Here is a 23,556-nt window from a genome sequence, read left to right as displayed (position 1 = left end):
AAAACACAACACTGACATTTTGTCCTGAAGTAGGACTTCTTCAGAGAGAAGGTAGAAGAGAAATGTCAGTCCAAGTCCTTAAAGTTTGTTTTGTGTTCCTTTATTGTGTATCTATTAGCCTGTAGACTCTAACTAGCTGAACCCGGCAGACTTTGTCTTGCCTTTGACTATTTATAATTTAGTACCGTAACGTTTAATTGTCTTATTGTATATGAAGTGCTTATAGCTAAATTAAAATACGTACGACAACTAATGAAACACATATAGTACAAAGGATGACCGATTCTTTATTATTGCTCTTATATTAATGCTAGGTTATGCTAGCTTAATTATTAATGGTTATTTTCATTCATGGTTATTAATGACAGTATTTTCAAGATGATCTCGTTCGCATGGCTCAATCATGTCCTGGTTGAAGTTCGTTCGCTACAATCACTCACCTTTAGGTTGGAGCTCGTTCGCTACGCTCACTTGCCTTCAGGTTAGCTCGTTCACTACGCTAACTCGCCTCCAGGTTGAAGTTCGTTCGCTATGCTCACTCACCTTTTGGTTGCAAATTAGCTGTTGTCATAAATGTAAAAGAAATAATAGTGCTGCACCCTGTTGGTAATCCTTGTAACTTTAATGCTATTGAACATCATAGAACAGAACCAACATGTTTAATTGAAACAGCTGTTAAGATTCATTAATTCCATTTCTCATAAGGTTAACATGGGAAACTCCAGAGCCACTTGGGCGGAGCCGATTGGACGGATCACGAAATTGATGGTGTATAAACCTATTCCATGAAATTCTACAAGTATGTACCAAGTTTCGTGGCAATCGGTTCAGCGGTGTCTGAGTTTATCACTGCCAAATATATATACAAACATCCTCTTTTATACTTATAGACTAGCTGTAACCCGCGGGCTTTGCCCCGTTTAACTTCTTAATTTTCAAGATGATCTCGTTCGCATGGCTCAATCACGTCCTGGTTGAAGTTCGTTCGCTACGCTCACTCACCTTTAGGTTGGAGCTCGTTCGCTACGCTCACTCACCTTTAGGTTGGAGCTTGTTCGCTGCGCTCACTTGCCTTCAGGTTAGCTCGTTCACTACGCTAACTCGCCTCCAGGTTGAGGTTCCACTTGTAGCGTAAAAGCACACTAAATATGCAGAAAGAAGCTAGTACATTTCATTTAAGTTGCAGGTTTCATTCCTCATCGCCATTATTAACTGACGATTCTGCATTAAGTGTAATCAATTACAACACAATTGCATTCTCTATGAAGTATTGTACTTATTGCACAGTAAGTATAGACTGTAATTGTGTGTAAAATATTTAATATGTCACAGTGTTTTGCAAGGAAAAAAACAGACACTTTAAGTACAGCATTTTAATAGAATTATAAAACATTAACGCAATTACACTAAAATTGTTAATTCGTGGCTTGGTTGGAAATGCCCAAGTAAATTCATAAACCAAACTAAATTGGAAACTTTGTATATGAACACAGAGTAGTAATTCCATGGATTTATCTTACACAGAGCAACATTAGTATAAAATATAATCAATGAGTTGTAAGTTGTAATGTATACGTTGGCACAGTGTGGTTAAGTTACAAACTAAGAGTATACATCAAGGACAGAGAAATTCGTCCGAGCTTATGAAAATTAAAAATTATACTTAAATAAAATCCATAAAAAAAAATAACCGATAGCACAGAGAAATAATGAATGCAAAGGAAACATAATTATGTCAGAAGTGTAAACCTCACGTATGCTGTTACAATACGGCTGATAGCTTGGTATTCAAATGAGTAGCCTACACATAAACATTAGCTTGAAAGGGGGATCAGAGTGAAGACATTGGGATTTTAACACAGGCTGAAAGTTACCTTTACAATCATTATTTATCTGTGCCAAAAGATTCTTAAAACTGCAAGTACATAATATTTGTTCCACAAGGTATTAAAAAATAATGGAATGATTTGGTCTGTAGGAAATAAAATAATTGAATAAAAACATACGATGGGAATTAAGAAATTACAATTAATGGAAAACATTCTTAAGTAAAAATAGGAAAAAATAGGTAAAAATAGGCTTTTGATAAAACATAACAAAATCTTATAGCAATCAGGAATGTATAACAGTATAGTATAATACACCATTGGAATGATGGAGCCAGAAAAAAAATCGGAAATCAGTTTTGTACACGATTCTGAGTATAACATATTACAGATAACAACTTTGCAACAATTGTATTAAGTATCAACATTGAAAAAGTGCTCTATGAAGCAACCAAAGTGTATAACTTTAAACTATTGTTCACGAAATGATATAAACTACTCTTTTCAAACAAACTTCCTTACCACAAACTTCTCGTTCGTAACACACATTCACTGACTTTGAGTACCAACATTGAATGAGTGCAATTCCATAAATCACTAAGTGAATTAAATGAACAGAGAGCAGTGTGACCACAAATATTCTACACAATTTCTACCAGTGCAAAACAAACTTCCTACATACATTTTAGATTCAAGTACCTCAAAAACTTTCAAATTGGTAACAGAAAGCAATTTTCTAAAAAAAATCCTATTCAGTAAAATAATATCACAATCACTAGCGCAGATCTTTCGCATAATATCGTCTTTCTTGTATCCAAAATAAAGCTTAATAACACATTTTTGTGACAGCCTAGAAATTTGCTAAAAATATAAAGCTTGTCAGATTCTGTGAAAATGTTGCTGACATTGTCTAGTTCTAGTTTGAAATGCAATATTATTTGATGGTTTGAAATCAATTTACAATTAGTTCAATTCAATTGACCAAGAGAACACGTGGTTTTGCCATTAATGAAATTAAAGTTTAAAATATCAAATCAAAAAGTAGAACCGTCTCAATTGAGTTTGCTAGTCTAATTTCCCGATTTAAAAAAAAATATCGGGCTACAACATTGTAAATTCTTCAAGTTTTAGGTATACAATAAAATTTATGACTTTCTAACTACAAAGTAAAAAAACAATGACTATAAAACTAAATACAATTACAATTAAATACAAAAATTTGGTTATGTAAGGCCATCCTAGGGAAAGTGATAAAAAGGAACATTATATAGTAGAGGTTTACAATATTGAATATTGAAACCTTGAAGGGAGGACGTTTTTCTATAAGGTCTTGAAGACCATTGTCAAACTATAAGTGAGGGCAAAAACGTACATCTGATTTGTTACTATTTGAGCAACAGCATTGATATTGACGTCCCTTGTAACTAGTTGTTGGATATGCTTACAAATATTGCATTTTCTTAGGATTGGCAAATAAAATTTAGGAATTTAAAATTATTATAATCTCAATTCAAATCATTTTTTCAAGGTGTAAACCCAGTGGCGGATCTAGAGCAGTCACAAGGGGGGGGGGCGAACCAGGGAGTCAGGGGCGGTTCGGGGGTACCCCTCCGAAAAATGTGTGTAAACTAAGTCTCCTCACAGTTCTTTCACAGTTTTTTACCATTTCTTTGTCCAAAGTTAGTGTGACAAATTATTTTACGCAATTTGTATGCACTACTGTATTACATGCAGTAAAAAATATATGTATATGGAAGCCCGAGGTTGGGGCGGTCGCCCCCCTCGCCCCCCCTCTGGATCCGCCACTGTGTAAACCTAAACCAAGGTTATTCAAGGTGTTAATATTACTACGTCCTTTATAACATACACCTTTTATTTTAATAATTATTGATAAAAAGTTAAAAATTGGTGTTGAAGTTATGATTTTTTATTACCAAACAAACGTTTATTTCAAGAAAACCCCTTGAAGAAAATGGCTCTGTAAGTATATAAATGTCATTTTATAGTTTAGTGTTCAAGCCTTAAAAACTCTTATTTGATCAAGAGGTAAAAGTGAGAATTATTCTTCATTTGAACCTCACTATTACTATCCCAGAAATGGATCAGAATGGTTTATACATCAGTAGGCCTAATGACTAAACAATTCAAAACTTAATATCACTTAAATCGCGGAGTCACGTGAGGTTATTAAAGTAAATGCCAAATACAGGTAAAATCATAAGCACCAATACCAAAAAATAAAGCAAAACAAACTTAACCTAATAAATTCAAGAACAAATCGTACTTTGCTTCAAACCTGACCAACATTTTGTGAGGTGATTTGTAGATCTCCACCCAAAGATATGTTCAGATTTTCATTTTAAAAAGCAAGTCCAGCTCCTTTGTAAGTGGTGTAGATCTTCTCGATTGAGTTAACGTATGCAGCAGTTCGCAAATCCAAGCCCAAGTTGTATTTCGTTGCAGTTTTCATGATAGCCTAAACATGAGTTAACCACAAGTTACTATCAGTACTAATAGTTGGTAGCACATTTTGGCCAATATTAATAGACTAATATTTAATGACTGACTATTCTTATAGGTACATGATGCAAGACAGACTTTCCGAATTGCAATATTGAAATTTGACGTGCCAATGTATTTGTATGGAATATCAACTGGCAAATAAAAATCTCATTCTCATTCAATACGTCTAATTAGGCCTATACAATGAAAATGATTCATTGGATACTTCAGAAACGTTTTAGGAGACAGACATATATTTTATGACTAGGCCTAATATTTAAACATCGCCTACAATAAACTTCTGTAACACCTGAAAATTGTTCAGGCAGTGAATGTAGAAGGCTATCATGTAGACCTACTAACCATAAAACAGGTAGGCCCTAATATAAAAGTAACTTGTAAACATTATCAATAGTCAGTCTTACAATGATATAAAGTAATATGTTACTAGTTAATTAATTGGAACTTCAACCGCAGTTTTTGAACATAAAGTTACCATAGCAAATTAAAAAAATTAAATACTCCATTAGGTATGTGTCGATTCTCGATACCACCGTTTCTTAGTATCGGTAATAGATCGTTTATAGTAGATGCTGATAATGATAGCCAACATGTCCGCCAAAAGCTTTTAAGTTGTCCATAAATTTTTAATACAGGAAAAGAATTTTTCTAAAGAAATACTTGACGTAAACTTACTCGAGCTGACCGCTCCATTGTGTAGTCAAGACCAGAATGTACAATGTCTTTCTCTGAAGCTCCTGCGATTCTCTTCTGGAAAGCTTCTGAAGGAGTCACTGGAATGCGACCTCCCACCCGACCAAACCGCCTCTCTAAAGACTCTTGGACGGACTCTAAATCATGGAAAAATAACTTTAATAAAACTTCTCAATGAATCTGAGATACAACCTTTATTATGGTTTAAATACCTGCATTAAGTAATCCCTGGATGCATCTTTAGGTCTACAAGCGGTCAACATAAATCACTTCATTTGAAAGCCATCAATAATGTTCAGTAAAAACAAATAAAAGAAATACATCACACACAAATGGAATATGTACGTACAGTATAGGAAAAACAAAGAGGACGAAAGAACTATACGTCTAGACTCTCTCTTTATTTATGCATACATATTTATTTCAATTGTTTGTTTGTTTTTCATCTACTGGTTTTTACCAAACTTTACTGACAATTGACGGCCTTCAAATAAAGTGAGTGTGATTGAATCCTTGTAGGGCTGAATATGGATCCATAAACGTAAACTAGTTGCCACAACAGCAGCCAAGGATTACTTTATGCAGGTATTCAAACCATTTTTAAGAATAATACAGTACTCTGGAGGCAGTCCAACTCTTTTTCAAATTAAGACAATGAAGATACTGTACATTACACTCTTTAACTCTACTCGAACTATAAATCTTTTATTTTTGTTTTTAATTTTTTTTACAAAACAAATTATACCTATACAGGGTTAAAAAGGTTAAAAAAAACATTGGTTGGGTTTCAAAATGCAAGAAGTTGAAGATTTAAGAACCAAAACTTCACTTTCTTAGGCAATTTACCAAAGCCATAGGCAATTAAGCATTAATCTTCTACATGAGCTGACCAAGAAATGGATTCATTTGATGGGCTCAATTGTTTAACTATAAGATTGATTCATTACAGTCTTGACACTTTGAAAAATGCTTCTAAAAGAAAAGTTACTCATAGAGAAGAAAATTATCACTAATTCTCTTGTGATATCCAAATAGATTTTTGTGTAACTTGTTGGATCTTTTACATAAATTCACTGACACTAAATTGATCATGTTGAAATGTCATAATTGTCTACAAATCCTGTGTCTAAGTTAATGTTATGTTGGGTTGGGTTGGGTTTAGAACCAAGACATGTAAAACTTCAATAGTATTTTACAAACAAATTATATAGTGGTAGTGAATTAACGGATAAGGTCCGATGTATTTCCTAAGAGCCAGTTCTAAGGATGTAGTTTCTCTAAGTTTTAGGTAAAATTACACACTGTTGGAAAACTCAAATCACTTACCGAGCAGGTGGTAGTTGGACTCCCGCTCGTACTTGAATGTCAGTCTGCCGTAAGACACGTGGTTGAGATTCTTCAACCACTCGAAAAAGGACACAGTGACACCTCCAGCGTTGATGTACAAGTCAGGTATGACCAGGATGTTGCGTTCCAGGAGAATAGCGTCCGCGGCCGGTGTGGTCGGGCCATTGGCTGCCTCACCGATAATCTGTCGTAAAGAAAGTATTTTTGTAATAGGTGTTTGTTAATGTGAATAAGCGGCTTATGGGCAGTATTTCCATACAAACAAAAACAACAATTCCCCTCACCTAGTCAAGAAAATCCCATTTTATCCTACTATAGCTTAATGAAAAGTTCTTTTATCCTGCTTATTTTTGTAAAAAATCCTGTTTTATCCCGAGTGATCGTTTTCACCTATATTGAAATAACTGTATAAACCTTGCAATAGTACTATACTAAAACAATTCTATCGATTGAGGCTAGTTTTTTAACTAGAAGTTAGTAAAAAAGAAAAATAAGCGTTAGAGCCTAAATTCCCATTTTATCCCGCATCTCGATTTAACCCCCCCGCATAGTAAAAACTCCCAGTTTTTGTGATAAAAATGTTGCGAACAGAAACACTGCTTAGAAGGTTTTCAGAAGGCTGTACACATTTACACAGAGAGAGAGAGAAAGAGGTAAGCAGCAAGCGTACATCAATTATATTAATTGCAAAGATTAAACTTGTACTTGCTGATTGTCATGTTTAAGACTAGCGGGGATTACCATAGCCTAGTTCTCGTTGATTTGATATAATATAAACTTTCCCTACTAGGTCGGCTGTCCGCTTCAGTCATACTGCGATATGTATGCAAAATCCGCTTTACTTTGGTCACTGCCTCCAACAAGACAGGAGAACAACTTAAGCCGGTCTTTGTCAAGTAAAATATCATGCAAATGGTTAAGACACCATTGAAAAGTCCTCCATAACTTACATTTTCATTAAGTCAACAACATAAAATGATATCATGCTACAAAAACGGCTGAGGATAAAAATATTTAATTTAATTTTAAAATATCTTGTACAAAATATTTGAAAACTAATTTAAATAGCCTATCTTAAAGTAGAAAATACTGGAATTATTCATTTTGCAATGCTTTGAAACTATTCTGTATTAGTTTATTGACCAAAAAATCATTGATAAGGATACAGTTATTCCATTATTGATCAGCAGTTCCATAATCTTAGAACAAAACAAAGTCTATGATGTATTATTTAAGACAAAACGTGTAGCCCTATTGACCATTTCTATTTTTACACTGCTAATTATATCAACAACTCTTGCATGAAGGTACTTAACTTTTTTATATTATTTAACGCTCGGGCTAGCATGGAAGATAACCTATCTCGGTTCATCAGTTATCAGCAACAGCAGAGTTCATTCAAACTCGTAAACAATACCACTGCAACTTGTTACTGGGGGGAGAACAATGGCATTGCTATCTTTAAAATTAAGTAAATAAGGATATGCGTCTCAAAATAACCAAACTGAAAAACATTTTTATCATTGGGTAATAAGCTCATTCGATAACAGTTTTTCTGTCATTTTTTTCCACATTATACATTGTTCTAATGTAAGTTACACTTTGCCAATTTTATTAATGAAGTATTTTTAACAGAGTCATCTCATGTCCCGAAAACAGTTTGACAGTCAACATTTGCAATTTCACTCCACACTTCATATGTAGGCCTACACAAGATGTTTAAAACATAAAATATACTTCTTCAACACAATTCATCACCAACATAATTCACCTAGAAATCAGAAACACAAAATAATTTTCAAGGAGAATACTTATTCTGATAAAAAATAAAAGATTTATAATGAAAAAGATTACCTAAGATAAAAATTCTAAAAATTTGGCTTTTCTTAGGAAAGAGCGCTAGACTTAGATATACGGTACTTTAAAGAAGAATGAATGGATAAACAACTAACTTGCCCAAGAGTTGACAGCACTCAAAACGTTGACAACACAATTAATTTTATATTTTACTCTGACAGAGCGGGCTTCTTTAAAAAGAAGTAGGACAAAATATAAAATTAATTGTGTTGTGAACTTTTTGTGAGCTGTCAACAGCCTGGAACTCTTTTCTTGGGTTTTCGTGGACAAGTTCATTATGTACCCATTCCTTCTTCCCTAATGTAAAAAAAAATAGATTTCAGAACATTTTTTTCCTCGAGTGGACGCTAATTTCGTACTTGGAGAGAGAGTTCCTCCTTGCAGTAATGTCTGATTTTGTAAAAACTGGTTCTAGGTTCATTCGTACTACACTAATTAGTAAGATAACAAACAAAATGTGTTCAACATTTGACACAAGAAAACCTTAAAATTAAAGACAGTTAAATAAATCAATTCATCAGAAGGTCTCTTCAGACCAATCAAAACTATAAGATTTCAAGTTTGTTGTCCACCGATCATACTAGTTGAACCATGCAACGATTTGAAAAGTAGTTCATTCCCAATAATATTGACCAATCACTAAGATTATATTAGATTTCTAGTCTGACTCACCAGGGTGCGTAATTTAAGGCCAAGACTAAGTCGAAGATATATTTAGTGTTTCGCGTATGAAATGATAGCTATGTTACTGTCTAAGATCAGCTGTTTACTTAGCCAAGACCATTCGTTGTATTGTAAGACCAAGGGCGGCTGGTTCCAGTTTTGAAACATCAAAAAACTTCTGGATTATCTTAGTATTGAACTGACAACCTTTTCACTAAGCACTATAACAACTCAGCTACCCAACTATATTTACTTTTAGTTATTTGAGTCCTACCTTACACTGCAGCTTATGGGCATTGTCCTTGGTAATCACTTTTTCAAGGGCAGCAGGAATGAAAATGTCACATTTCTCAAACATCAGATTCTCTCCCTGGTAAGGTTGGGCTCCGGGGAATCCTACGATTGATCCAGTTTCAATGCGGTAGTCTTCTAGTTTCTGCAAAATCAAATGATTATATAATATACAGTAGAACCCTTCACAAACGACCTTAGCATAACCGACTCCTCTTGGGGAGCGAGCTGGTCTAGTGGTTACAGTAGAGCGAGGGACGTCAGTACCTGAGGTCCAGGTTCAAATCCTGCCAAATGACCAATGGATTTTATCTAAGTGATAATGCCGCAACCCCTAGGTCTAGCCTGAAGTAATGCGATAAACAATTTCAGGATCGTGCCTAACGACCTAGGACAAAAAAAATAAATAACCGACTCCTTGGGATATCTGACTTTAGGACCCATTAAAAGCCATACATTTCTATAGAGGTGTGTGACAATGCGAGTGGCTCAATTTTTGGCGAGTCGAGCCTTGCCTACAAGCTAGAGAGATCGAGCACTAAGTCAGAAAATTGCTCGAGAGCCGAACTTTTACAATCACAATGTATTTTCACAACAGCAGATGTTCAATATGTTGCAAAGAAGATGATGATGTCTATTTAGCTAGCCTGGTATGCGTTCAGGATTTTGCGGGGTCCCGGAAGACAATGGTAATTTTTCCATGACCCCTGGGATTTATTCATCCAGGATATCCGTGATGATTTTTCTATGACTATGAGAAATGATCATGATATTAGGGCCTACAGCAATAAAATTGTAACATTATTATGTATGAATTGCAGTAGGCCTACAGTATTACTTTATCATATTCAATCAATGCAAACTTTTTTAAGTACTTTAATAACATTTTTTGGCTAAAGACTATTTCATCAATTAATTGTATTTGTTGTTACGTATAATTTTTTTGTGACAAACATAAACTGCCTTACTTCTAAAAAGTATTTTTCTTCTACCAATTAATTTTAGCTAGCTAATCAAACATAGATATAAAACCTTGAATTAATTGGACAAATAAAACATATAGCAATTTATACCAAAATAATTATTCATAAATAGGTTTTATCAGTAAGCAATTAGACCCTTTATCAAAATGTTGATAACATTACAAATGCTACAGCAGTTAACTATAAATTACTTGACAAGAAGTATAGAGTATAGAGTATAAAGTAGGCCTAGGTATACTTATATCCCAACATAAACATTTTTAGAAAAAAAAACAACCCACATGGGATCAAGTTTTTAAACCGGTTAACTTACTAAAATTGATTAAAGGTAATCCAGACGAAAAATGCTTCAAAATAATGTAGAAGTTTATTTTAGTAAAGTAAATTTGTTTCTCTTAAGAGTAATGTTAAAATAAATACTAAGTGTTATGTATTTTAACACAATTTTAAGCCATTTACTCATCAAAATTAGTTTTATTGTAGAGTTTATGGTATAGAAGTTAGTTATGGTATAGTATTGTAGTTAGATGGTATAAAGTATCTTTTTGTTCTACAATGTTTTTTTTGTTTTTTGTTTTTTTTTTTTTTTTTTGTGACTCACATCTATTTTATGACACTATGTATGTGTGTACAAAATGAATACGTAAAGAGATTTTGATATAACCAAACCGTTTCAATCACTAGTACGGTAACTAATAAATATTTCTACGGTATTACCCTGTAGCAATAGTGAATAAAATGTATATACAATAGTTTAAAACAAACCATTGACTACAAACACAAAACAAAAAAAACTAACTATAGAAATGTGAGTAGGTAAATTGGGTACCTTAGGGTCGATTCCTTCAGGGTTGAAGATTGAACCATCCCTTTCAATAACACCAATACAAGTAGCTCCAGCCCTGTGGAGGTATCTCATTGTGTGAAGACCCACGTTTCCAAAACCCTAAGACATGATAACATGTTTTAAGAACAGCTGATAAATTTTAATGGGTGGTTCAAAATTTAAATGAGGTAAATATAACTAGTGTCAATTAGGATGATAGGGGAAGGCTCAAGGAACAACACTGGGAGTCATACCACTAGACGATTGTGTTAATAGGCCTAGGTTTTTCAATCCAACGGCTATTAGTTGTTAAAATGACTTTACGAACCAGGTAAAAAAGTGACGATGAATTGGGAAAGGTTCAAACAAAAATGGACTGTATTTATTGGCTCAGTGTGAAAAATACTGTAACTAGACAAAAAACACTATTTTAACTATGTGATGCTATACAACTATTACCAAGAATTTTAGTTGTACAGTACAGATAGAAGTTTAAAAATTCAACTATATAGTCAACTCCAAACCTGAACAATGAAGGTTTTTCCACCCCAACCCGGCGTGGTCCCAATCATGCTCATGTAGTTAGCCTCCATGATGAAGTTTTCCAAGCCGTGAAACACTCCTCGGCCAGTGGCAGAGATACGACCATGTATACCTCCCTGTTGGATAGGCTTACCAGTCACACATGCATGAGCGTTTATGTCCAGATGACCTGCAAGTCCATATGAGCAGTATAATTTCCATTTTGAAACATAACAAGAAATGTGGCAGTTTATTTCTCATACAGCACAATCTAATGGTTTCTGTTTTCTCAAAACAGTAAAATTATAAGTAGACCTAGTGTTGTGTGTGCTTTAACCTTCTATTATATTGCTAGGAGCTTGTGTGTGACTACCAGAATTTTCTTTGGCATAGGCCTAGTTATTTTCAACAAAATGAGATCTCTACTTTTTGGAGGGATTCAATCTACCATTTTATTCTGTATAAAAACCGTTAAGGAGTGAAATGTGTAAGAATTGTTTAAAGCTTGTATTATAAGTTATGAAATAGAGGCACATTCATTTTCAATTACGGTCAATTTTTGAATAAGATTGTTACAGTTCTACGGGTACATGTCTTAACTGGGCTACGCTAATGTCAATTGAAACTATTGATTGAAAATGATTAATAATCTATATTTTTAGCTGTATCAATTTTAAAATGAAATTGTCATACCATAACTAACCAAACTTGCTGGTAATGAAAAAATCGGATTAAGGTTTAACTAATCAAATTGATAGTTTCAATTGATATTAGCGTAGCCCAGTTAAGAAACCTTACCCGTTCTATTGGGCTAAGTAAATATAGGCTACATCATAGAAGGATTTTCATAATTCTACTCAAACTTTTACCGGGGGACTAATTTTATCGTGAGCATTATCTTGTACAAACCAATGGTTTTGGCGTAAGTGTCGGCAATCCACGACATTTCACGCTCGCCAGTACCCATATCAGGAGCAGGGACGTCCACACCAGGTCCTGAAATAGAGCAAAGAATTGCTGTAATTAAGCCTGTAGGTCTACTAATTTATCCATTTCAAACAGAAACTAAAAAAACCAAATAGATAACGTAAACTCTTACCTTAGCAATCCTTACGTTATCTATTTGATTATATAAGCAATCCAGAGGCTAAAATTATTGATAAAAAAAAACAGTTGATCTAAACAATGAAAATGATAAATCCTAATAATAAGCACACTTAGTATTACATTTTGCATGGAGGTAGCCTACAATTTAATTATAAGTTAATCACTTAAGTTATGTTGAAACATATCATGCTAAAATTCCTAAACTACAAGTTTTTAAAACAAAAATTAAGTTGATTATTTGAGAGCCAAGACCTTTTAAGTCAATTTTGAACTTATTTAAGCTAAAGTTGACTTACCAATAAATCCTTTCTTGGCCAACTCCAATGTAAATCTTCGTGTGATCCTTTCAAGTTCAAACTCACTGTATTTTTTTGGGTCGATTTTGACTCCAGCTTTTGCCCCTCCAAAAGGAACATCAACGCAAGCACACTTAAAGGTCATGAGAGCAGAAAGAGCTTTCACTTCATCTCTTGATACTTCTTCAGAAAAACGGATACCTGTAATAAAAATTATTTGGTTTAGGTACTATAAGTCTGAACTTACACACTTTGTTTATGAAGGAATTGTATCGTAGAAAAAAGATGATATCCTAAGTAGCCTACCTAGGCTACAAAACTTCTCCTATGCATAAAATATTAAGACAGCATAAGCTGCATCTTCAACATAAGTTAATCTGCAAATTAGACACACTTGTGGCATTCCTAATAGTTACCCTAACTCTTATGGCATCATTTAAGTCTTCACCATTAACTTAACTTAAAGTTAGGCCTGCCTATCGTAACCATTGTGGTGATATCTTCAAAATTTCACATAAGTTTAGTTTAAATTACACGAAGCCTCTTAACATAAAGAGTTGCAGGACTGAGGAGGTTGGTGCGACATAAAATCAACCTCGTTGCGCTATTAATCACTCTACTACCCTACAAACAAACTACAAACTTAATTGTAAATTGCTCGATCACAAGTTGAAAATCATCTCTTCAACTAAGTTACAACTTTGTCGCTTAAAGTTGTCTTCTGGCCCAAAAATAAAATACTTCCTTATCCTCGCATACTAACTTTTTCATGTAATAATGTAGAAATTGTAAACTCTTTTTAACTACTGGTATGGCAATTCTAGGCTATTTAAAAGTTAAAAGTAAATTTTTTTGATATCGTTACATTCTGAATTTAAGGGCGCGCTTTACCCCTGACGCGCAACCGAATGCAAGGGTTTGCAAGATTTCTCTTTTCACCTGCTACATTGAAGATAGAATCAAATTTAAGGTCTCATATTAAAGAGGATGAAATTTTCTATAGTTCTGCGTTTCTATATTTCAATTATCTTTATTACACACCTTATAAACTTGAGTTTTATTACAAGAAAAAAGGGCCTTTTCGACTAGCCGTAACTTATTTAAAAAACGTTATTTGAAAATTTTAAAAACGCAGAACTATAGATTGGTCTTTTTACTACTATAATCCGTTTAGAGTGCGTAGCTATCATTATTGGTTAATTCGAAAAGAGTAATCTTGGAAACCTCTGCAAATTAAAAATTACCACTGTGCGGTGCCGGCGTCTAGCGGCAGCTCGGGGAAGCTCGCCGGAAATCCCCCTCTCAGCACCGCTTCTCACCCCTCCAATGCTTGATCCACGTGTTTCCATCTGTCAAACCCGGCGCTACTCTACCTCTGTGTTTAATGCCTGCAGTACACTATCGCCGAATGTAGGCGAACTAAGGCCCCTATTACACGAGGTAGCCTGGCGACGTCGCCAGCGACCAAACTGGCTACTCAGCTTGTCATGGGTACATTGAACACATTGATTCTTATGGATGTTATTACACGAGGATAGCCAGCGACGCAGCCACACTTTGGCGACCGACTGGCTACCGAGCCCCGTCGCCACTGTGGTAGCCACTGGCTACCCATATTGGCGACGCTGCGTTGTAGCATATGGAGCTTATTACACTAGGTCGCCAGTATCACGTCGCCACTCGGTCAGTTCATATCACGGGGGTACTTGCACACTGTTGTGCTGTGTGTTGTGAGACCTAACAACTCAAAGAAACTAGATTGTGACATACGAAAATAATTGAAAAATTTTGTATTGTCCGCACAGAGCTCATCAAAAAGGGCGTAATATAACCCTTTTGATTCTCTTGCACTAAGCATTGGATGAACGTACATTTTTCTCTTCCTTTGCCTCCTTTTCTTCAGAAGTAACAGAAGGAGAAGATACTTATAATCACTCATTATTCACTGTAAACACCGCTCATAACAAGTACAAGTGCAAGACAAGCACTCACAACAACGGCGCCACGGCGGTAAAATTCTGGCTACTCAACTGGTTATAGGTTTGGTGGCCAGTGCGTCGCCAGGCTACCTCGTGTAATAGGGGCCTAAGACGAGCGCGATAGTGTACTCGGTGTGCTCGTGTACATTTGGGGTAGTTCGCATCGCCAACATTCGTGTTCGGGTGCGCTCGCTTTTTTGGCAGTCTCCCGTCACGAATCAAAGGAGACGAACTAGGACGAATGCCGATCGCAGACGGGCACGAACACAGCCAGTACACACTCGCTGTCATTCGTAGTCATGGACACTCTTTCTACAGTATTTACTGCAGCGGTGGTGTAGTTAGAGATACTTTTAGTTTTTGTTAATCAATTATTTACTACTAGATCTTATATAGATAAATTGTACAAAGTATGGAGTGTTCTAATGAGGAATCACTGTTATTTTTGGAACTATACCGTAGTGAGTCTGTTCTGTGGCCGTGGGATGATTTAATTGCATAGCCTATATACATAAATAAAGTATCGCTTAAGAAAACAAACATTTTAATAAAACAAATTGGCATTAATTTTACATTACGAAGCCACAGAGAAGTAAGAAACATAGGATACATTCAAGTGGTGTCTAACTCAAACTACTGTAACGGAAATCATAGAATTTCCTCTATAATTTTCTAGAATAGTCTTTGACGTTAGCGGTTTGGGGTTTGGTGCGATTTGGTGCGAATGTTTTGCCACGAATACGCAATATTGGACTCAACACAGTTCGGCCGAAGTTAGCCGATAGTGTACTTGGTTAGTTCGGGATCGTTTGGGCTTCACATTCGTCAACATTCGCGGTCGCAAACTAACGCGAACATTCGGCGAAACATTCGGGCGAATGTTTGGCGATAGTGTACTGGTAGCATAACTGTGTTTGTGAAGTTTAGAGATAGTTAAAAGTGAGTTTTTAAATGCCTGGAACTTCAAGGAAAACTCGTGTCAAACGACATTTGACACTTTCCACTAAAAGGAAAAGGTCTACAGCGAAGAATCTTGATAAGTGGTGGGAAAGAAAGAGAAATATTTGGTGAGTGGTTTGTTATATTATTGTTATTATTATTGTTAATTATGTTTAGGAATCAATAAGCAGATAAAATAAGTACCGTAACTGTCTTTATAGGTTTGAAGGTCATTGTCAAAATAAGGCGAACTTATGACAAATAAGGCAACAACTGTTATAAGGGTTATAGCTACCAACAGACTGTCATTGTTTTGTTTATAATCCATAGCAAAAATCTATACAATCTATATCAGCTAGTACTTTGTGCAGTGAAATATAGTAATAAACAATGTACAAATAAATCTTAGATCTGTGTGTACCGGATAAGTAAATAACAGGGGGCCATTGTTAAAAATCAAATTATTAGTACCAGTTGTTTATACTCAATACAATAAACGCGCGGGCAATTTTTTAAATGTGTTTTAGATTACCATAAGCGGGATATAATCATTAAAAGGTTTAAAAAAGGTAACCTAATCATTATTTAAACTACCAATTTTTTTTCAGCCTAGTATCTGCAAGCGCAGGGGTGCCCACAAGGGGGGGCTGTGACGCAGACTGCGTCATTGAAATTCTTGGGGGGGGGGGCTAAAAAAATTCAAATGGGGGGGGGGGGCTAAAGCTAATTGCAACAGTGTTCAACGTGACAACAATCCAAAATATATTACGAAGTCGCCGTAATAGTTATATTATTTAATTAAATTAGTTAAAATAGGATTTTAGGATAGTTTAGGATTCGTGTAGAAAGTTATTATTTAAGATTAGCAAGTCGTGAGATCTAAGAGAAAGGGCACGGAATGGCTCAACTGCTGCGATAGATAATAGATAACACGTGGTACAGACACTTCCAGCTACACCGCGAGTTAGCACAAACCGCTTTGTTGACATAAAGCTCGTTAAAATACAATCAAGTAGCAAGTAGCATAGGTTACAATACTTTGAACTTATCTGTAGATACTCGATTACCTGAGTTAATAGGGAGAGGGGGGGGTAATGAAAAATACGGTTAATCCAATATAGTATAAAAACAGATGACAAACTCATTAAAACGCTGTAAACAGCCATTAACGTCACGATTTGCATTTTTATAAACGAAATTCAATGTTGCACAATCATTATTATTGTATATAAAAAATAAAATAGTAATCAAGATACTGTAATAATATAAATTAACAAAATTGAAATACTGTTTGTTTGTAGTTTGGACACCTCATGGTTTGTCAGTGGAGAAGATCATGAGAGACGATGAGTTCTGGAGGAAGAATATGGAAAATCCACTAACTGACTTCTATTTCAAATGCATTCTGCCAGAACTTATTGATCCCAGATACCCAAGAGGGCTACCCATCAGAGATAGGATATAAATTCTATTAGGGTCTATATCCGAGATTTAATTCATCAAATCATCAAAATCTATAATCCATAATCAACTCAATCATCAAATCCTTATTAATAAATATATTTTCAAATAATTTTATAATCCTACCGAGTTTTTAAATAGTTGCCATGTAATCCAGGATGTGGACTAGGGTCCTGTTGGAAAATAAAATAATATTAGGTACCCTTTATGTATTTGTTGTGTATACTTTGCATATAGTGAAGGACAAATTATAATGTGTATTTGTACGTCATGTACACAAATTTCCTTTTTTTACTGCCAATGTCCATAATTTTAAGATGTCTAATGGTGTAGAAAAAAAGTAATAATTTTGAATAACAAACATAGCTTACTTCGCTACATTCTACCATAGATGAAACAAACTTGTTGCTTAGTCTATGATTATACTGTACGCGACATCGGAGCGCTTACACCCAGTAGTAGCCTAGTTTGAGTTGTGTGGTTGTGTTGATGCGACGAGGCAAGGCTACCGAAAAGCGCTGGTCTACTGTGGCCGTGGCTGGCAGTGAGTGGTGCGCGGGCGGGCGCGACTGCGCGTGCGAGAGCCATCTCAGTCTCAAGCGCTGTGCAGCCCGGAGTTCGTTGCTTGCCAGTTGCGGCCATCTTGCCATTTCCCCTCTCGCCGCATCGCTCCTAGCGCTCCCAACTCATAACGGCGTAACTGGCGTTAGCAACAACGATCGCAGGATTTCTACTGCGGGTAAAGCGCGCCCTTTGGAATTACGAATATAAACATTCTTGTACCAACTTAATCTGTGTTATTGAAGGCTAGGAGCGAGTTAACAACTTTGCACACTATTCGGTGAATTGGCTAAAATTCGCTGGGTCCCACATGGTGGTGGGGGAAGCCTGCTGCAACGGCGCGCTTTCGTGATCTCGTACTTAGAGTTCCAGTTGTGTTAGGCCTAATATACTTCGATGGTTCATGTATTGGTAATTATATCGACCTCCGGACCTCACGCGAAATTAAAATTTTTTTTTTCAAAATGGTCGAAATTTCACGCTGATTTCAAAAATGATTGTCGTTTTTTTCGGAAACGTCCCGTTTTCCCAAATTTTTTTTTTTGCTCAAAACCCATGTTGTGGGTACTCAAATTGTGCGGAATTTCCTCCTGAACAAGAATATGTAATTTTTATTACGATCGGACCACTATTAAGTAAAATAACACCGAAAAAGCGGGCCGCTGGCTACTCTTATACTACCACATAGCGCTAGCGTTGCGGGAGACTCTAAGCCATTGTGGAATGCGGGCTTTATTTTAGGTTAGGATTGGTTAGGTTAGGTTAGGTTAGGTTAGTTTAACAATAACATGAGTATTGTAAATATGTAAACTAACCCAACCGAACCTAACCTGACTAACCTAACCTAAAGTAACCTAACCTAACCTAAAGTAACCTAACCTAACCTAACCTAACCCAACCTAACCTAACCTAACCACTTTGGTTAGGTTACTTTAGGTTAGGTTAGGTTACTTTAGGTTAGGTAAGGTTAGGTTAGGTTAGGTTAGGTTAGGTTAGTTTAACAATAACATGAGTATTGTAAATATGTAAACTAACCTAACCTAAAGTAACCTAACCAAAGTGGTTAGGTTAGGTTAGGTTGGGTTAGGTTAGGTTACTTTAGGTTAGGTTAGGTTAGGTTAGTTTATCAATAACATGAGTATTGTAACTATGTAAACTAATCCAACCGAACCTAACCTAACCTAACTTAACCTTACCTAACCTAACCAAACTTAACCTAACCTAAACTAACCTAACCTAACTTAGAAACTTAGGTTAGGTTGGGTTAGGTTAGGTTAGTTTAGGTTAGTTTGTCAATAACATGAGTACTGTACCTATGTAAACTAACCCAACCTAACCTAACCTAACCTAACCTAACCTAACCTAACCTAGGATAATAACCTTACCAGAGTTAGTGGGTGGGTGGGTATAACTCCCCGGCGGCCGTGAAAAAGCAGTGAGGGCGAAATCTGTAGTGGTAGCGTGCTTTGAACAGGTACTCCGCCAGGTAACCAATGAAATGTTTTTTCAGCCTTGCCGTACTTAGGTATAGCTGCCCGGATATCGCGCCAACGTCTCTCGATGTTATTAGTATATGTGCCCCAGAATCCGGGTCCACAAAGTTCTTACTGTGGTTCACTGTTAGATATCTGAACCTGCTTTGTAGCGTATAGTACGCCCGCCAACAATCAGTAATTATTATTGATCCCGGTCGGACGTACTTTCGAACAAGTTTAACGAGGGTCTGCCTGGTACGGTCGGGCACAGGGATAAAAAAGCTTTCCCCAGTTCCTCTTACTACCCCTCCCAGTACCCACTGCCCTTTGACTAGCCTACCTCGGTTGTACTTGCGTTTGCCGAATTTTGCTTCGTCGATTTCGACAACGCAACCGGGCCCACCTAACCTTTTTTGGTGTTGTTTATTGTGGAACTGCAGGACCTCTCGATAAAACGAAAACCAGTCAACAGCTGTGTTTGGCCCAATGTCAAGGGTGGTTTGGAGGAAAGTTTGCCGGGGAGGATTTTGGTGGAGCAAGTAAAGTACTATCCTCCAAACTTTAAGAATAGGCAAGCGGGAATGGTCGAGGAAAGTCCCAGCTTTTGCACTACCTTTCCAGTCGCACGGAACCTTTTTCTTTTTATTTAGTGAAACACGCTTGCGGCACCGGAACTGGAGGAGTTCTTTGTCCAACTGTATTACTTCACCACACTTGGGACATTCAATTTCACCCTTAATAACACGGTGTTTCACAAAAAAATCAACAACTTGTCTTTCGCTGTAACCCGCCCCGTCCCAAAAGTTAAATTTCGACCATTTTGAAAAAAAAAATTTTAATTTCACGTGAGGTCCGGAGGTCGATATAATTACCCATGTGGTATGTTTTTTAACACAGTTGTATGCCTAGGGCTGTCCGTAAGTTAGTTTACACTAAGGCCTACCTAATAAATTCTTAAGAACTTGTTTAAAAACGTATAGGCCTAGGCTACAAGATAAGATTAACTTAACTTACTTAGCCCAAGTTACATTTAGAAGAGTAGGCCTATTCAGTGAGGCTAAGCATCCTTACCTCCTTTGCAAGGGGTTCGGTGAGTACTGTGTTGAGCGCGATAGCCTTGAATCATTTCATAATCTCCACTATCACGGCGCACAGGAAAATTGATTTCAATTATGTGGTCACAAGGCTGCATTCCCATCAATATTCCTTTAACTTTCTTCTTTTTGTCTTCAAGAGAGAGTTTGGTCTTCATATCTTCTACTAATTGATCTTCAGCAATTTGACATGCACGATGAAAAAAATATTCAACCATATCAAAAAACCTTGGATTTTCTGCAGTAGGGACTTCTTTCAGTCTATCAGGGATCTCATGAATTGCCCGTTGTGAAGCCAGGAATAGAGGTGGCGAGTGCCTCATCATTTTGTTTATATCACATTTTCCTGTCCTAATATTACGCATTTTAGAAATATTCATCAGATTAAACATTTTGGAACAGGCCTAGGCTGTAGTAACTTAAGTATACTCACTTCAGACAGGCCTACTAGTAGTAGGTAATTAGGCCTAGGCTATTATTGTGAGGATTTTAACCACCACAAAATTGGACAACTTTAAGTTATAAAACGTGTGACCTCTTTAAACAAAAATAAATGACAAGAGTAGTTGTATCTGCAACAACGAAAGTGTAAATTAATTTATAACTAGGCCTAAATGTCAATCGCCGACACTGTTCAAGATGAACAAGAAGACATCACTTCACCCACGAAAACCGGAGGATACAGCCCAAAAACTCAAATAAAATTGTATTTGCACACAGACAGATCTCAAATTCTCCAAGCTTACGATGCTAAATTAAAAATTAACTAAAATTTAATCGTTTCACTTCGAATTTTTTTGCTTTTACGCTAACGTGAACGTTTGAGAGGATGCAGGCAGGATGATGACAAGATGCAAGATGACAAGTGAAGTGACAAGTGTCAAGAAGAAGAAGACAAAGACAACAAATATAGCGATTACGTTACGTTTAGCGTTAGTTTACGTTACGTACATTCTGCGCTGTGCATCGCAATTGAAGTGGATTGAGATTGAAAGAGAACGAAAACCTAAAGCACGGGTCACACTAGGCTGCTCGCCACTCGCCAGCCGCTAGTGAAGTGATCAGCGGCTGGCACCAGCACCACCAAGCAGCGGCTTTTGCACGGGTCACACTACGCTGCTCTTCTTCAGTCGCTCGCTGGTGATCGTGATATTAACGATGTGTGAGAAGTAACAGCTGTGAGGTTTTGCAACAAATTTGATTGTAAGCTGCTTAATTTGATGTTTATACTTTGCTACAAATACACTACTTTTAATCACCTAGTTTAAAGCTCAGTTCTTCCTTTTCGTCCTTTTTGGGTGCTCATAAACCAGCACTTAATATTGAGGATGTGTGTGAAAAAGAAATAATTTTATTAAAAGATACTTAACCGTAAGAAGAGACCTTAGTGGACCAGGCACTGGATACAAATAATTTATAAATAAAAATACTTTTTAAAAAATGCCACGTTTTTAAACGCACTAAAAGATTAATCAGAAACATACAAAAAGGTTTTAAGAATGTCACTACATACATGCCAGGAATTAGTAGAATTAGTAAACCTCTAATTATTAAAAAAATTAGACAGTTGCTTTTGTCCTTTTGTGTTAAGCCAAGTTGGAAATTATAGCCTAGTGTGACCCGTCTAAGAAGGATGGCTAAGGCATTGACTATATAACACTAGTGTTATACAAGCAATGACTAAGGCCTGCCGGCCGAGTCTGAAAGGCGGCCGTGATAGTATACTAATTCTTAATTGTGTGTTTTTGGTTGGGCGAGACAAACGGACAAACGACCCACAATAAATTGGCGGGAAAGACGGAGATCAGTTTTTTTTTATATAGCTTACCTTTAAGCCGCGTTTACACTGGAGTTAATAACATAAAGTTAATTAACTTTTGTTATTAACCGGCAGTTATTAACAAAAGTTAATAACAGAAAGTTATTAACAAATTATTTTGTACTTCAGTTTTTGTTAAAAACATTTATCTTAAAAACATTAAGTCACTCCGCCAGTTTATTGAAAATCAACACAGACAAAACACAGCTCATTAACTTCCGTTTATCAAATCATTCAAACCGATCAAACAGTGGTTTTACTAGTAGAATGCTAGTAGTCTCCTTCTGGACGAAACTGAGGTACACCCTACACCAAATGTCAAGTTCCTTGGATTGATCTTAGACGAGAATCTTAGATTTCATGACCATATCAAATACATAAAAAAAACTCAGTTCAAATTTTCAATTTTCAAAAACTTTCTAAATTTGACTTTTCTGTAAAAAACCAATACACATTGCGCAATTCACATACATTACCAATTTCTAAACATTTAACAACATTTTTCAAGAAGCACTTACTGTGCAATGGCATAACACTTTTTAACTCACTTCCACTTCCTCTTAAACTTGAACCAAACCTGTTAAAATTCAAAAAACAATTAAAATCTTTGTTGGTTAAGTTTACCTGTTACAGCGTCCAAGAATTTGTAAATAAAATCAGCTCGATGAATAGTGATCTAGCCTAGATATGTATATAAAACTGTATAACTTTAAGTACTGTATAAGACCTCTGTAAATAGTTCCTAAGTATATACATAGACTAACCAACACAAGAAAGTAAAGTAAGTAACACTAAGAAAGTATGTTTTATCTATGGTATATATAAGCTAACTTTTATTTAATGATGACTTAGCCAATACAAATTGTACAATATTTTGTTAATTCTGGCTTATAAATGATTTTATTTGATTCCACGCACGTGTTTCGTCTGCTGCAGTTGGTACTGAGGGCCGACTAGCGCCCAGCGTGCTCTCTGTAGCACAATGCTGGGCGCGGAGGTTGCGGGGGAAAAAATAGAGGGACCTGTTATTAACAAAAGTTAACGCGCTAAAAGAGACCATTAACTTTTGTTATTAACATTTGTTAAAAACATAACACATTTCCTTTGATCTTTACCGACTTTTGATGGATAACATAAATCTTGTTAATAACGAGGAATTTTCTGTTAAAAACACGAGTTATTAACTTTTGTTAAGATAAATTTTTGGGCGATTCTGTTATGTTAATAACTTTTTGTTAAAAACACGTGTTATTAACTCCGGTGTAAACGCGGCTACCTTTCTTTTCTCCAAAGT

At 35.9% G+C, this 23,556-nt stretch overlaps 1 protein-coding gene across 1 annotated transcript; it reads right to left on the bottom strand.

The window, feature by feature from the left end:
* Positions 1 to 1,358: 1,358 nt before the first annotated feature.
* Positions 1,359 to 21,281, bottom strand: LOC128988642 (glutamate dehydrogenase, mitochondrial-like). The gene is made up of 9 exons (XM_054410125.1): positions 20,421 to 21,281; positions 12,935 to 13,135; positions 12,441 to 12,527; positions 11,534 to 11,721; positions 11,013 to 11,129; positions 9,184 to 9,345; positions 6,369 to 6,573; positions 5,025 to 5,179; positions 1,359 to 4,302 (listed from the first exon to the last, which is right to left on the bottom strand). Exons 1-9 carry the CDS (start codon positions 20,833 to 20,835, stop codon positions 4,186 to 4,188), a joined length of 1,647 nt encoding a protein of 548 aa, XP_054266100.1. The 5' UTR covers positions 20,836 to 21,281; the 3' UTR covers positions 1,359 to 4,185.
* Between the last annotated feature and the right edge of the window lie 2,275 nt (positions 21,282 to 23,556).

Source organism: Macrosteles quadrilineatus, unplaced genomic scaffold (genome assembly GCF_028750875.1).
Source record: "Macrosteles quadrilineatus isolate MER2022 unplaced genomic scaffold, UCM_ALF_1.0 Scaffold_3__2_contigs__length_128488019, whole genome shotgun sequence".
In the NCBI taxonomy this organism is placed as follows: domain Eukaryota; kingdom Metazoa; phylum Arthropoda; class Insecta; order Hemiptera; family Cicadellidae; genus Macrosteles; species Macrosteles quadrilineatus.
Note: the sequence above shows the minus strand (reverse complement) of the source record. Positions and strands in the feature narration are given on the sequence as shown.